Consider the following 15,752-nt stretch of genomic DNA (forward strand, 5'->3'; position numbering starts at 1 on the left):
ATGAACATCATGTTCTTGCATTGACTCAGGTGCTACGGTCACACCCTCCGAACATTAGTAGCTTTCACAAAGACATGCTTCATTGGCTCCCAATAGGCTTCACCACTCATATCTGACATCTCTTTCTGGAAAGTCAGAGCGTTGCTTTAATGGAAATTTCCTTTCTTTCTTTTTTTCAAATGCATCCTGCCCAGTGTGTCGATCGCCTGACTATTGACAAGCAGTCACCTTCATCATTGCAACTTGAACAGGTGAGGAAAGCCCGAGGATTGAAGACAACGTTTATTTTGAGTTCAGCTTGATCCTTTCACCATAATCACTGGACTTATTATGTTCGTTCACAGGAATGCAAGGGTTATGTCGCAAAACAAAGTTTAGTGAAACCATCCTCATACAGAGGGGAGCTCTAACGTTTGTCTGTGATCTTCAAATGGGTATATTCCCTCTTCAGTTGTCATGTTTACTTTTTGTGTTTCAGCTACGCCTAAGACTAATATTGATTTTCTTTTGCTTTTCCAAATTGTCTAATATATTAGACTAGGGACTACCGCGACCCCAATGCTGCATGCACAGACACTTAGTTTCATGCAATAACCACCCATGGACCAAAAAGAGTTGTTGACTACTAGTAGGCGACCTCATGGGGGACTATTACTGTCAATAGCACGATTCCTACCGTTCTGGACGTATATCGGCTGACAATAGCCGATGCTCGTTCCCACATTTGGGAAGCTTTCTCTTGAGGGTCCTTCAATCCCCTGAAAGTTAGGGGAAGAATAGCCGCCGGATATGTACTGTGGGTGGAGTACGGAGTATCTTGAACGGTGTATTTCGAGAGAAACTACAAGTTATGCTCCTCGATTACCAGCTTATAGGGGTATATAAGCAGTACACCGTCCTGGAGGGCCTGGTGTCATGGATACCGTTGCTTATCATCTCACACATAAACGAGTTCGTTCCCAAAACAGACTGTTATACTCCAGACAATGGCACCAGTCGATATTTCATTTATTCATTCTGAGCTCGTTGACAGGGAGGAAGTTGCTCGTGTATGTGCAACTACCCTTCCTGTTCGTAAAAGCAAGTACAGTCATCTGGCAGAGAAAGCGGTCTCCGAGTTCCAGCAGCGGTGGCAGGAGGAAATCGGGTTCACATATTGTGGAGGACGTTCTCCGAAGGGCCCCGTTACTGCCTTCTTTCCACCGGAAAGTAAACAAGATCGTGTCGAGGTTTTCACAAAACTCATTGAGTACTTTTTTGCTCATGATGGTCAGTTATTGTTGATACGATTGCTATCATTGTTGTTTCCACCTTCTCCCCGGAGCCTTGAAGTGAGCATAGCTTTTTCGTACTGAGGGTCTGATTTTGACAGATGTGCTCGGAGCTTCCGGAAGTGCTGAGGTATGAATGGGTGGTGTAAAAGATCAAGTCGTGCCAAAAGGCGACTTATACTAATTTTCGATAGATCGATGAAAACGAATCGACAGACGCAGTTGGATGGGGCATCCGCAAAGGCACGATCAGCAGTGTCCGAACCAGCGCAATGAAACACATTCAGTCCGAAGTTTTTTGCGTCTTGTAGAAATCGACAGGAAACGCGGAAATCTCATTCTTCGAGCTATCAAGAATTTATCCCAGGTTCACGAGACGATAGGCTCTCGGGGTCTCAAGACTTGGGATGATCTAGTGCAGTATCGTGTTCAGGATTTCGGAGCAGAGTATGTTCACTAGTCACCTTGATTATGCCTATCCTGCGCAATATGAGTTACTGATGACATATCAGATTGAATCTTATGTCGATTATCTATTGCTGCGAGCTGAATCTCACCCAAAGAGATATTGACACACTGGAAGAAGTCTGGTGGCCTGCGACTGCGGCGGCGGCGCTGGTCAACGATCTGTATAGCTTCAGTAAGGAGGTCATCCTGGAGCTCGGCACGGATACAGATACAACTATCACGACGCCCAACTCAATTTGGTACTTGATGAGAACACTCAACTTGACCGTTTTCCAGGCAAAAGCCTTCCTAATTGACAAGATTGCACAGCTGGAAAAAGATTTCATCGCGAGAAAGTCTGAGTATCTAGCCAAGATGGATTCGATGACTTCCAGAACCGACGATGTCCGTTACTTCCTGGAGGTGGTTGGCCTAGGTTTATCTGGAAATTGGTACTGGCATACTGTAGCTGATCGTTTCCATCGATGGGTTGAGTATCTACAATTTCCGCCCGCCAAGTTGTTCGATTACGATGAAGCCACAGCAACCTGCGCTACATTTTTAAACAGCCAAAATTTGAGAGCCCAAACTAGTCGGATCCTGGAATCACTGAGAACACGCCGACAATGACGGATGAGCCTTACTATAAGGTTGGCAGCCAAATGAATTCCTTTCGGTTTAATGTCGCGAACAGGGAAACTGACCATCTTGCCGAACAGGTTCTCCAGCAGCCTATCCATTATCTTCGGAGCGTACCATCAAAGAATATAAGAGGCACCATCATTCAAGCTTTAAATCTATGGCTCAACGCGCCAGAATCGGCAGCAGCGCAGGTAGAAGACCTGATCGGACATCTGCACGAGTCGTCGCTTCTGCTTGATGACATCCAGGATAGTTCCGAGCTCAGACGCGGTCGGCCAACTGCCTATCGCGTCTTTGGGGTACCACAGACTATCAATGCTGCAACCCATGCACTTACTCTGGCGTTTGAGAAGGTTGTCCCACTAATGAAGCCAGACAGCTCACACTTATTCTTCAGTAAGACTCTACCCAGAATGATGATAATTATTTGTTAGCTGACCGGAGGTAGATGAGCTGCGCAACCTTCACGTTGGACAAGCGATGGACCTCTACTGGGCACGTTCTGGATATCGTCCTTCGATTGCAGAGTACCTGGAAATGAACCGGCTGAGTAAGTTTCTGTACAGCCACAATCACATCCCGAGCTGATACTGATGGGGAGTTCACAGAAACCGGCGCACTGTTTTGCCTCGCGAGCAATCTATTATCCTATCAAGGGTCATTTTCAACTGGGTAGGTAGAGAAATGCCTACCTTGCAGACATGGTGGTGCTAACAAAATAGCAGAACCATTAAGCAAACTGATTTGAACGATCTTATGATCGTTCTGGGTCAGTATTTCCAGGCTCGAGACGACTATATCAATCTGGCATCAACCAAGGTAGATATTCAACACGCAAATCTACAAATTCATCCTTCTAACGACATATAACTGGAATTATAGTATCAAGAGCAAAAGGGTTTCGCTCAGGATCTCGATGAAGGCAAATTGTCGCTTCCATTGATACACCTTTTGACACAGTCGCCCAACGCGGCACTGATCGAGAATATCCAGCAGGAACGGGCGAGGAACAACAAGCTGCCAGCTGATCTGAAGCAGCTGATCTTGAATGAAATGCGTGATCAGAAGATTCTGCAGCTCACCGAAGAGACACTGAAGGGTTTAGAGGCCAAGGTGTACCGACACCTGGAAAGACTGGAAGTTTCCGCTGGGATCAAGAACTTTACGTTCCGGTTCTTGCTGGATAGATTGAGGGAGATGTGACTTTTGTAGATTTCTGAATAACTTCTAATATTCCTGCCTTCAGAGGAAAAGTATAATAAATAAACGTGATGGAATTAAACGTGGAATCCAGACATCTCCACCTGTCAAACAAACACAATCTCAGCCACAAGATTTAGCAAAAGTCAAATTCCGACGAAATGCCAGCATCAACGCCAAATCGATCGCGCAGTGGATCATTCTTCAACAATGGGAAAATCCCATATTTAGAATTAAATAGATCTCGTCAACTACCGGAATGGGAAATTGAGAAAGCTGAAATAGACCCTAATGAGGACTGATCATCCCTGCCCAATCTGGATGAATAAATGGTTCGCTATGCTTTAGTGCAGGGATGATCGGCAGTCATCAGAGAGAGTGAGTGAGAAAGCCCAAAGAAATTGTGGGTTCGGTTCGGTTCGGTTCGAATCGAATCTTCTCCGCGCGAATCATGGCATCATATGGTCTTATCACTATCCGTAAACATACAATTCTCACCATAGCAAGATAATTAAGTCTCTCGATGGTACTAATGTCATGTTTACTGCTGATGGTGGCAGGCAAGCAAAAATATTCGGAAAGTGACTGGGGCTTCGGAAGCATCGGGTCGAGCTAAAAGCGAGGCTAAAAGAGTTAGTGGCTCATCAGCAGCTCGTGGTCAAATTGCCGACATTTTGATTCTCCCCTTGGCTTTGGGCTGTACCATGGATAGCTGTGTCGGCATGATTGAGTTGGTTGGTGCCAATCAATCGATTGATTCTACAGGGTTGGAAAGGGGGGCGTGATTGCACAACCGGAGAAAACTTCACGCTGTCGCCACTTCCATACCCTAAACCAATCCGGGTGTTCCGAGGGAATCCAGTTCAGGCACCCACGATTCCTCGGTCGTGCAGCTACTAATTTAGCATGATAGAGAGAGAAATTAAAAGAGAGAAGGTGCCATCACCCAAAGCTTAACGAACGGATCAAATCATTTCCACCGAACTATTTACTGGTCAGCCTTGGGTGCCCCACTGCTGATATGGAGGAAGTTAGGAAGAACCTTCACATCCCCAAAGCTTTTTTACGAGTATTTATCTCCGCTTACCCCTCTTGACCTCTCTTCAGCTGCTTATTCCCCCCCTCCCCCTTTTATCGCCTACAATATGCGTCGCATCACCACTGTCGCTCGTTGATTTCGCATCTCCGCCCTGGATGGTTCCTGCGTCACATCCAACATGAATATTAATGTCCGAAAGGTGCAGACGCAGCTCTTCCGGCTGACCGTCTCCACCGCTTCCCTCTGCTTCCTGCTCTTCCTCTACATCTCCTTTGAGTGGTCGCCATCTGCCTCCGCTGGATTCAGCGCATCAAATTACGAAGATGATCTCGATTCCGCCGTTCCCGCCATCTCCGCCTGCAATGGCTTCAACCCCGCCACGGTAGCTGATGTTCTGGATGAGACCCTCACCGCCAAACTGTCCATCAATGGCAGCGCCGTCGATGACTTTGTCTGCAGCATCATGACCCACGATATGAGTCTGTCTGCGAAGCTGGACTGTCCTGCGACCATCAGCCCGCGCTATGCCGATCTCCCGGTTCGCGCATCCAAGAGCTTCCTTTCGAAACCTAAGATCAAGTATTTCTTCGCTCTGGATCTCTATCAATCCGCTCACATTATGCTTCCCTTGATGGGCACTATCGTCGAGACGATGCGCTTCCTCGGCCCCGAGTATTGCGCTCTCTCCATCGTCGAGGGTCGTTCCACCGACGGGACCTATGATATTCTCAATCGGTTAAAGAGCGAGATGGCCGCCATGGGCGTGAGATACTATCTCTCCACCAGCGATCTCAACCCCAAAGCGATATGGGAAGACCGTATCAAGCACCTCTCGACACTGCGCAACCAGGCTCTCAAGCCGTTAGTCTCTGCCGGAGCGGGAAAATTCAAGCCGTACGCAGCGGACGCAACGATCCTGTTCATCAATGACGTCGTTCTTTGCGTAGAAGATCTGCTCGAGTTGTTGTATCAGCACCAGAAGCAGGACGCGCGCATGACTTGTGCCTTTGACTGGAATGCCGCCGGTGGGCCATTCTACGACTCGTGGGTATCGCGCAGCATGTCTGGCAACCTCTTCTTCGAAATCACTCATGATGCGCGGTACTGGCTCACCAAGGACATGTTCTTCGACGACCAACCGAATCAGCAGCGATATGCAAGGAAGCTACCGGTACAGGTCTATTCGTGCTGGGGTGGCATGGTCATCCTGGATGCGGCGCCCTTTGTTCAAAGAAAGCTTGAGTTCCGCAACCACAAAGACGGCGAGTGCCATATGGGCGAGCCCACGTTGCTGGCCAAAGATATGTGGGGCCAAGGACTGGGTAAGATCTTGGCAGTGCCTTCAGTGAATGTGGCGTATGAGTACAAAGCAACTCGTGAGGCCAAGAACGGCCAAGGATACGTGCACAATGTCCTTGAAAGTGCAGACTACAAAGCGGGTAAGGAAATGGTTGTATGGGAGAAGGAGCCACCCGTTCGGATCAAGTGCATGCCTTTGTTCAATCAACAATCATGGGTGAAGTCTACATGATTATACCTTTTGTATTTATATCACATCTCTTTTGAAGGCTAGATATAGATATTACTGATACCCCTACATGAGCCATGCAATATCTGAACTTCCCATTTCCTTGCAATCATCTGATGCATCATGGCTCCGCTGCCACTCATGCTTGCCCAATTTCCAGTTCAGCCGGTCACAACCGTTCACTACTTGGAACAGTCGTCTTGTCGCACCGTGACAATCAAAACGGTGGCTGTAAAAAAAAAAAAAAAGTGCGTGTGTTAACTTGTTCCCACGCACGTGTTCTTCCTTCCACGGAAATTCTTGACTGTTCCAATATCCACAACTGCCTCTGGATACTGCCTGCTTTTCACCGCAAGTATCCCGGTTAGAGCAATACCCTCATTACTGCTGATCAGCATAAAAGGCACCTGCATACTGCCTGCAAGGGTGATATCCTATCCATCTATTGGTCAGCCCACCTACCAAGGAGGCCTGCATCAACAACGGAAATGGCGAACAACCAATCTGTCCAAGAAGAAGTCAGTGAAGCAGACGTTCTTCGTGCAATAACTTACCACCGCCGAGACTTCGAGCTGGCGGTAATTAGAATCAGACTGTCCGAAAACGAGAAAGTTCTACCTGGCATCAGGGATGCATTCAACCGCCCATTCAATCCAGCGAAGCCCGGCCTTTTGGACTACCTGCCGGTCGAAATTTTCCACCAATGTCTCCTGGGCCTAGACCTCAAGACACTCTTTGGGCTTCGCCATGTCAACGCCCGTACCCGCGACATCGTCAGCACCTTCAAACCTTACCAGAAAGCCATAATGTACGCCCAAGATCTCGTATGTGCACTCCTCCGCACAGGCTTGGCAAAATGGTACATATTGGACGATATCTTCGACGTCCTCCACACGCGAGAGTGTACAATCTGCGGCGCCGAGTTCGGCGGATTCGTCTTACTCCTCCCTCCCAACCTTACCAGATGTTGCTTTCCTTGTGTCCGCACCAAATCTGAAGTCGGCCAACATGTCATCGACCCGATCACCCGTCGCTTCAGCTTCGAGCGCGATTACGAGCTAATCACCCTTTCCGAGGCCCACAACCTCTATGGAGTGAGCCCAGCAGTTCTGCGCCGCGAAAACGTGCCCATCTTGAAATCACTCCCCGGGGTGTATGGCTTGAAAGAAACGGAGCGCAAAATGCGCCGCTCGCTCGTGCACGACAAAGCGGTCCGCGAGCTCAGCACTAACCACAAACGCGGCCTTCCCTGGTCAGATACATCTCGCCGCAATGGGGAGATGTTCCTGCGGTGGTGCATGGCTACTATTGCACTGCCTTGGGTGGATCCGGGGACTGGGGAGATTGATCGTGGGGTTTCGTGCAGGGGCTGTCAATGGCGGTTTGAGCAGATCTCATCTGACGAGAGAAGTTTTGGATCGTTGTCTGCGTTCAGAGATAAGGTATACTCGAAGTCTTGGTTTCTGGTGCACTTTTGGGGTTGTAGAGATGCGAAGAAGCTCTGGGAGGAGAGTAAGAAGGGGACGGTGATGGCGGGGGATTCGGAGTTTGTGCGTCGTGGAGGATTTATCAAGGACCGGAAAGATGATATTGCCTTGGAGGTGGTTGCTAGGAAGAGCCCTATATCTACGGTTGGATAGGCAGCGAAGCTGCGGAGTTCTACTTGATGGTGGATTCCAATGACATTGTGACGGCTTTCTGGGAGCTGTTGAGCGATCGGTCATTCTTGAAAGTTGGATTCGAGTCGAGGGAGCGTGGTTGGATAGTCGTTGAAAATCTTTTGCTGTGGTTGTGGGGGATATCTGGATATTTGTGACGGGACAAGGGTATTGCGCTCAGGATATCTACTTTCAAGGTGGACACTGGAGCGGGCTAACAAGTGAGCTATTGCTCTGTTGTACATGATCGTAATCTAATTATATCAGACTGACCTTTCGCTAAAAGCTTTATTTTCTGTAGCTGTGTTGACGATTTTAGTAAACATAGCATACTCTAGAGACATGAAGAATCAGGGTAAAAGTATATCACGATAAGAGATCAGTTATGACCAGAGAATTGGTTTTCATTCTGCTATCTCAACCCCGCTACCCCAATACACCCAACATATGTCGGGATATACTACTACTATCTCTCCATCAGTACTGATCAGACCCGAGACAGTATACCATTTTCCAAATTAGAATCCACCCCTGAATCAAAGCAGAAAGAAACTCTCGGCTTGAGGACAGTACTTATATAGTAGTCCTTCCAATTTTCAAATAAGATATTGAAAGCTGCTACTATCACGTTTCATGGGATTATTATATACATGACTTCTTAGCTTTGTATTCAGAGTGTGCCACTGTGCATAATATTAGTTGACTCGCTGACTTGTCAGGATATACATGGTTGTCATAGGTCGAAGCAAATGCAACAAACGACTTTGGACAGAAAATATGCAACATGTGCAATGTAGTAGTGAATAGGAGTTCATCCAAACATCAGCACAAGGACAAATATTTAGCATCAATGAAATCTATATACCAACACTGACGAGTTGGAATAAAATCAAACACCCACTAGCTCGCTAAGTCTTTCGAGACTAATTACGCATCTGCTGGATTGTCGATCAAGGGACTCATGCATTATAAATGCTATGAATATATTTAGCTCTTTATTTGTCTGTACGATTATCACAGATAAACCTACTAATCCACTATCTGAAACTTCTTTCTTTTCATTATCTTCTTTATATAATCTTAGACTTTATCAGAACCGTTATTCGGTGGTAAATATTCGAGAGCTATGATATCAAACATCGTCATAATTAGGAAAAACTTTTGTTACTTTCTATATGCAGAATCTTCTCTCTAGCTTTTCAGTTCCCTTCTTACTCCTCCTCTACTTACCTTGCCTGTCTTCCCAATGGTCACTTTCTATCTACTCTGAAAGTAAACCACCGAGCAATCCCACACCTACTTCGATGCCCCTGCATCTACCTCCATCAAATCCCCACGACCCATCCACTCCTACTCTATACACTTACTATCCTACCCTTAGGACCACACCCAAGCTCCGAGGTTTAAACTCATCCCAAAATGTCCCCCATCAGCCCCACCGCATTCCAAAACACCCTCCAAGCAGCAACAACCCAGCAAATCCACACCTACACAACCATCACCTCAATAACAATACGCTGGGAAAAAGACGACACAAAAGCCCACAAAGTGACCCCATATTTTAAAAACATCCTCCAAACCCTAAACCTCCCACCAGCCATCGAGCACATCATCCGCCACAGCCACAGCCACCCAAACCCCAATATCCCATTCCAAAAAGCCATTCATGATATCCTCGCCAAATCCAAACCCAGAACCAAAAATGACCATAACCTATTGATAGTTCACTACGCAGGACACGCTTTTACTAAAAACGGACAACTTACCTTCGCAGAAACCGCTACCGCTACTTCCGAGAAGACTGTCAACGCAGACACCTATCTGCTGAAAGATGTCAGAGCAGTCCATCTAGACACACTACTCATTCTCGACTATTGCTACATCGGGAATATACCAACTCGGGCCGCAACCATCACAAACAGGGTAGTGGAGATCCTCGCAGCAACCAGCACACAAACACCCCGAAACAGGATCTCATCCGAGAATACATTCACCGCTAAGCTCGCAGAGGAAATCGATCGCAGACAGCGGAGCGGGCACACATATATAGAATTTCCTGATGTTTTCCAAACCTTAAAGTCCCATGGAGAGAGGGATAAACTCCGTCCTACACATGCGTTGCTGGTTGGTGTTGGGTCGGTTGTTTTGCCGCTTAGTGGGTCTGGGACTGTTGATCCTGGTAGTATTGCACCGGTGTGCACGGTGCTGTTTAGTGTGAGTGTTACGGAGGGGTTGACTAAAGAGGAAATGAGGGACTTGAGGGCGTTGATGAGGAAACTTCCTTGCTATGCGGGTCTGGAGCTTGATAGGGTATATCCTGGTAAGGCGATGTGCTTGGTCTTGCGTTCGGCGTTGTCGGTTTATACCAAGCTGCATAGGGTGCAGGGGTATTCGTTGATTGCGGAGGGTGTTGGTGCGCCGATTGAAATTGATTGTTTGGTGTGATTTGTGTCTTTGGGGCATATTTCCTTGAAAAACGGATGACAAGAGATTGAATTGGACTTGTGCGTCAACTAGTAATGACGAAATGAGATGATGTTTAACTTTTAGATGAAGACAAGCTATGATATCTTCATGGATTATGAGTAATTCAACGTGCCGGTTATAAGAACGAGTCAAATTAGATTAAGACTATTGAAGGGTGTCATGATAGGAGGCAGTAACTATACCAGCATAATATAAGGCCTCATGATTCTTCATTCATCTGAACAGTTCAGTTTGACTTGTACTTCTATATCTGAACGTGTCTGCCATTGAGATCCCAGGTCCGTGTTAATTCGTCGGATAATTATCTCCGGTAGTGTGTTTTTCTTCTATTCTTATGTATGTAGTATGGATCAAGTATTTCGGATATATATTGGATAAAGGTATCCTTCAGTGAATGATCAATCATTTTACTACTGAAGACAAAAACAGTCGATCGATTAGCGTACCTAACCACTAGAGCCCGCTAGCAATGGATTGTCGGGATTTAGTCAGAACTGGAAGCTACATAAAGACTGGATTGCTTGACAAGTACGCCGGATCGACCTGTACAAATGCATATTCCGTTGTATCCGCACGGGTATTCTCGGATAAGTCGGATCTATCAAAAAGGATGAGGCAATTGTTTCCACCCATGTCAGCCTGCTTTGTTGTTCAAAGCGGTCTCGGACGTATACAGCTAGCTGGTCTTGTTCCGCCGACGATCGGGCTCGGCGATGCCACCCCGTATCTCCGGACATAAGTACCGTGTAGTCCGGATCCGGAGCTGTTCAATGCAACGTCTCCGGAGATGTCACTGCATGGTCGTATCTCCGACATCTTGCCGATAATAAATCGTGCCAGATGGATTGGAAATTCATTCCAAGCTGTCGACAATTGCATATTTGGTCCTCCCGGCTGCTATTTTCCGGACTGTGGCCATTTATCTCCGACTGAGTGGTTAACTAATGTACTTCTCTTGATTTATCGGCTTTTGAAGAGGTGGATGGCATTCTGGGGGATAATGATTTTTTGAAAAGAGGAGAGCGCAGTCTGCAGCTACTGCGCTTTATCAGTGTTTAGGATTGACACGGGAGCTGGCTGCAATTGGTGAAATCAAGCTAACCTGACACGGAAACATTAGGAACAGCATACTAGTTCCCAGAATGTGGCAGTTATAGCGTCGTCCTTTAAGCATCACATGTTGGTAGCAAATCGAACAGTCTCCAAGAACACAACATATTATGAAACCTTCTACAGTATGACTGAATGAACCATAATCAATGGTAAGCCTGTTGCCTCGTGGGAAAAAAGCAGGTTAACAGTTTTATGCCCATCCGGTCAATTGAATTCCGCTCTCAGTTGTCATGCTTCTACTCCAGCAGCATTCTAACCATACCTCAAGTCCATTCGCTGAAGCCTTATAGCGGTGTTCTCCGAAGCATAAACAATCTAGTCCTAGATTTGGCGCCTGTCTCAGAAAGCAGATTGGCAATATCTTCATGCCCATTCTGTATAGCCTTGAAGAGTGGTATCTGAAGCCACCGTTATTAGCTTTATTTGCAGCTCCTCTCTCAAGGAGTTTCTGGACAATGCCTCCATATCCCTTTGCTGCAGCCAGTGCCAGCGGTGTTTTCCCGCCCCACTGACCCTTGGTTTCAACTGCAGCGCCTCTCTCTAGAAGCATCTGAACAACGTCTTCATGTCCATTCTCTGCAGCTAAGGATAGTGGTGTCTGACTATTCTGATTATCGGGCTCAATTGCGGCTCTCAAGAAGCATCTGAATGATACGTCCGTGCCCGTTCGCTGCAGCTAATGATAGCGGTGTCTGACCGTCTGAATTTTTGGTCTCAATTGCGGCACCTCTCTCAAGAAGTATCTGAACAATGTCTTCATGTCCATTCTCTGCAGCTAAGGATAGTGGTGTCTGACCATTCGGATTATCGGGCTCAATTGCGGCACCTCTCTCAAGAAGCATCTGAATAATACGTCCGTGCCCGTTCGCTGCAGCTAATGATAGCGGTGTCTGACTGTCTGAATTTTTGGTCTCAATTGCGGCACCTCTCTCAAGAAGCATCTGGACAATACGTTCATGTCCGTTTGCTGTAGCTAATGATAGCGGTGTCTGACCGTCTGAATTTCTGGTCTCAATAAAGGCGCTTCTCTCGAAAAGCATATGAACAATGCCTTCCTGTCCATTCTCTGCGGCTAATGATAGAGGTGTATGCCTATCTGAACGTGTAATCTCAATTGCGGCACCTCTTTCAAGAAGCATCTGGACAATACGTTCATGTCCGTTTGCTGCAGCTAATGATAGCGGTGTCTGACCGTCTGAATTTCTGGTCTCAATATAGGCGCCTTTCTCGAGAAGTATATGAACAATGCCTTCCTGTCCATTCTCTGCGGCCAGTGATAGAGGTGTCTGACCATTCAGATTTGTTTCGTGTATCCCGATATTACTTCGCGTCAACAGCAACCATACACCACCTAGATTTCCTGCTTCCGTGGCCACCAATAATGCTGCTGGGTCGATGTATTGGGTTGGCAGTTTGACCTCGTCATAAAGATGGATACTCTGTGGGGAAATGTCGTCTTGTTTGGCAGCGATTCGTTGGCGTATGAGCATCGTGCGACCACCTCGGACACAAATCCTTCTCACAGGATATTGGATCGGTCGAAAGGCTTCAAGATCGATATGTCGGAAAGAACCGCTATGAACCCTCTTAAACTGACTCATAGTGAGAGTCAAGTCCTTCAAATAGATGGCTATCACCTTATCTTGCTGGGTCTCTTCTGTGCGGGTTCTTTCCGTACAGTTGAGGATTGCGAGACCTAGACCGTCGCCTGATATTCCTGCGAAGCCAATGTCTAAGTGCACCCCTCTACTATCGACAGTGAAAGGGCTGTCAAGTCTGCCGAACAGATTGGATCGCACAATGTTGTGCGAATGGGCGAATGCGGCAGGAGAGATGGCGAGAAGCCCGCTGCAATCATCAGAAGACACCCATGCGAAAAGACTCTGATCATCTGAAATGCGCATAATTTCCTCCTGAAGTCTGATAAACGCATTCTCGCCCTCCCCGTAGATTAGTGGCATGTTGACGTTGAATATGCCCATGAGGGAATAAGCACGGTCTTCCACTCTCCGCGTCTGTCGTTCCGCAGCCCACGACATCCTCTGTGCTATGCTAGATGTTTCGATATCCTCATCTCCGGAAAGAATGCCGGCGGGAATCCCGGTGTACTCAGATAATCTGTCCTGGAGAGTTGCTTTATCTCCCAGAGATTCCCATCTCTTATTCAGGAATACCACCTTTGATGGAGCAATCAGCTCCTGAAGGGTCCAGCCTCTGGTAAGCCATCTACTCTTGTCAATTTCATCATCAGATTGTACGTCCGCAAGAATGGCGTAGCATAACTCAGACTTCTGGTACCAGCGATACATGGAGTTGATTGCCTCAGACAACTCCGCGCTGCTGGTTTTGTCAATGCAACATGTATCGATCCAGACATACTTGTACCCGTCTGCCCTTGCTACCGAGCAGCACTGTATGATTTTCTTGTATCCGCTCTTTTCCTTCGCGCTGACCGCGTTGATCTCCTGATAAGTGACTTCCTCTTCGCCCCAGGTATGTGACAAAATCGCGTAGGGCGGTAATTCATAATCGAAGAATTCCTGGATTACGAAGTCCCCGGCGTCAGACAAGCACGTGTTTAGCAGACGCATAGTGCAAGTTGGCCCAGATGTTTCGTCTTGAACGTGAATAGTGCTCTTTATCCGTCCAGTGGAATGATGGAGTCGGAAGCAATGCGTGAAGACTTCAAGGGCAGCCAGCCTCATCGGCCAAGTCAGCCAACAATCGTTCTGGCGGTCGCTTGATGAGTTGGCGAGGCTGAAGGACAAGGATGTGCCCGTTTGCCTTTAGCTAGCACAGCCTCATTTTGTGGCGGTCCGCATCAACCTTGTACCCTCCACCATGACAACAGTAAAGCAGTACTTTCTAAGGAGCTAGACTTGTGGATCACAGTGCCAAGGCAAAGCTTTGGAAGTCTGTCTATCAAAGTATGCGCTATCACAATAAAACCAGAGAGAAAGTCGGTTGTGCGAAGCCAAGATCGTTCAGACGTGAGTCCTAATGGTCCTTGTTGTAGCATCACGTGCTCTGGGAAGGCATTGATCCCGGACAGACAACGTCCCAGCGTACACTCATCGAATTCGTCCAGAAGGAAAAGCTCTTCAACAATACAGGGACCCATCTGCAAGGCCAGGGTCTTCGAGACACGAACACAATCGGAAATTCAGTATAGAAGAGCATCTTGCCAACCTCTGCAGGGTAAAATCATTCCTGTCAGACAGCCCAAGTAGTTTGATGGAGTCTCATGACAAAATTGCTGGAACAATGAAAGAGTGAAGATGGTAACACTTTGCAAGGAGCCATTGTATCAAGAGCTCTAGCGACCACCGCTCTCTATATGAAAAGAGAGTAGAAGAGCACTTGTAGGCATGGAACAGTCACCTTGTTTATTGTCAACTTGGCAGAGTATTTTGATGATAATGGTGTTACTTGGAGAACAATAAATGCTCTTGCCAAGATCGTGTCTGCTGCATTGACACTTCAGAACAGACAATGTTAGAGGAGATGTTAAGAGCGATGCTAAGCATCATGAAGAAAGCAACCCGTGACCTTGATTCTGCATGAATAGCAAGAGCGACAGAGAAAATAACAACGTTATCTATGAATTGGCCAATAAGGGAAGAATATTCAGCACGCATAGAACCATCCAGTAGCGTTCAGTCAGTTTTGAAGCGGTCGGTTCTAATACTTACTACGTACATTCCAAATTATTGTTCATATTTGAGTATATCCCCATGGTCTTGACATATAAATGAATATACTCACCAGACCCAATTTGCAATAGTGCCTCGTACTCGTACCTCTTCCATACATAACTTGACTTTATAAATCTAAAAGTAGTCCTACCCTCAGTCCAGTGGATGCCATCTCCCCTCCCCACCCTCACTCAGCCTTACAATAATACGTTCGGAATCCCGCCACATCAGTCATTGTAGTAGTTCCAGTCCCCACCCAGCTGCCATCGTATTGTCCAACGCACTAACCCACGGATCACATCGTCCGACCGAACTATGTGCTGCTACTTGCGTGTGCAGGTGTCAAATAGTGTCATGCTGGCGTGAGCGACCCGGGTCCCTAACGTGTCTCGTGATCCAGGTATCCGCGGGTATTTACCCGGTAATGATGCTGTACATGATTGTAACCATAGTACTTTTCCGACTTGCCATCTTGTAGGTACCTTGGGTTGCAGTGACCTTCGACATTGATGTTTCCGGCATCTGTGTTGATTACTAACAAGCTAACCTGTCACCTAGTTGTTAACTTAATTAATCAGTGATTAGATTCTTGGTTATAACCAGGAACCGACCGATAGAAGCGAGTCAGTTGGTTCTGTCAGTTTATTGTACTGAGCTTGAGACTGGAGCACA

The 15,752-nt window shown here is 47.0% G+C and overlaps 5 protein-coding genes across 5 annotated transcripts; 4 read left to right on the forward strand and 1 right to left on the reverse strand.

The window, feature by feature from the left end:
- Positions 1-986: 986 nt before the first annotated feature.
- BO83DRAFT_419343 (bifunctional terpene synthase/polyprenyl synthetase family protein) lies at positions 987-3,579 on the forward strand (the record flags this gene model as incomplete). Its single annotated transcript, XM_025534878.1, has 9 exons — positions 987-1,331; positions 1,373-1,401; positions 1,488-1,718; positions 1,784-2,170; positions 2,377-2,756; positions 2,809-2,910; positions 2,969-3,032; positions 3,086-3,179; positions 3,243-3,579. The coding sequence occupies 9 exons, from the start codon at positions 987-989 to the stop codon at positions 3,561-3,563; spliced, it is 1,953 nt and encodes a 650-aa protein (XP_025385195.1). The 3' UTR covers positions 3,564-3,579.
- Positions 3,580-4,470: 891 nt separating this feature from the next.
- BO83DRAFT_102421 (glycosyltransferase family 69 protein) lies at positions 4,471-6,286 on the forward strand. Its single transcript, XM_025525869.1, has one exon. It carries the CDS (start codon positions 4,778-4,780, stop codon positions 6,128-6,130), a length of 1,353 nt encoding a protein of 450 aa, XP_025385196.1. The 5' UTR covers positions 4,471-4,777; the 3' UTR covers positions 6,131-6,286.
- Positions 6,287-6,495: 209 nt separating this feature from the next.
- BO83DRAFT_380718 (uncharacterized protein) lies at positions 6,496-8,044 on the forward strand. The gene has a single exon (XM_025531826.1). It carries the CDS (start codon positions 6,616-6,618, stop codon positions 7,765-7,767), a length of 1,152 nt encoding a protein of 383 aa, XP_025385197.1. The 5' UTR covers positions 6,496-6,615; the 3' UTR covers positions 7,768-8,044.
- Positions 8,045-9,204: 1,160 nt separating this feature from the next.
- On the forward strand, positions 9,205-10,504 carry BO83DRAFT_451238 (uncharacterized protein; the record flags this gene model as incomplete). The annotated part of the gene is made up of 1 exon (XM_025536830.1): positions 9,205-10,504. One exon carries the CDS (start codon positions 9,205-9,207, stop codon positions 10,228-10,230), a length of 1,026 nt encoding a protein of 341 aa, XP_025385198.1. The 3' UTR covers positions 10,231-10,504.
- Positions 10,505-11,669: 1,165 nt separating this feature from the next.
- Positions 11,670-13,976, reverse strand: BO83DRAFT_401211 (ankyrin repeat-containing protein; the record flags this gene model as incomplete). Its single annotated transcript, XM_025533446.1, has 12 exons — positions 11,670-11,783; positions 11,840-12,015; positions 12,041-12,061; positions 12,083-12,160; positions 12,182-12,211; positions 12,239-12,259; positions 12,281-12,310; positions 12,338-12,358; positions 12,380-12,508; positions 12,536-12,556; positions 12,578-12,649; positions 12,677-13,976. 12 exons carry the CDS (start codon positions 13,974-13,976, stop codon positions 11,670-11,672), a joined length of 2,013 nt encoding a protein of 670 aa, XP_025385199.1.
- Positions 13,977-15,752: the final 1,776 nt, after the last annotated feature.

Source organism: Aspergillus eucalypticola (assembly GCF_003184535.1).
Source record: "Aspergillus eucalypticola CBS 122712 chromosome Unknown BO83scaffold_23, whole genome shotgun sequence".
Classification (NCBI taxonomy): Eukaryota; Fungi; Ascomycota; class Eurotiomycetes; order Eurotiales; family Aspergillaceae; genus Aspergillus; species Aspergillus eucalypticola.

What these genes read in the sequence shown, in the direction of transcription:
- BO83DRAFT_380718 (XM_025531826.1), top strand. Translation starts at nt 6,616, where the DNA reads ATGGCGAACAACCAATCTGTCCAAGAAGAAGTCAGTGAAGCAGACGTT.
- BO83DRAFT_102421 (XM_025525869.1), top strand. Translation starts at nt 4,778, where the DNA reads ATGAATATTAATGTCCGAAAGGTGCAGACGCAGCTCTTCCGGCTGACC.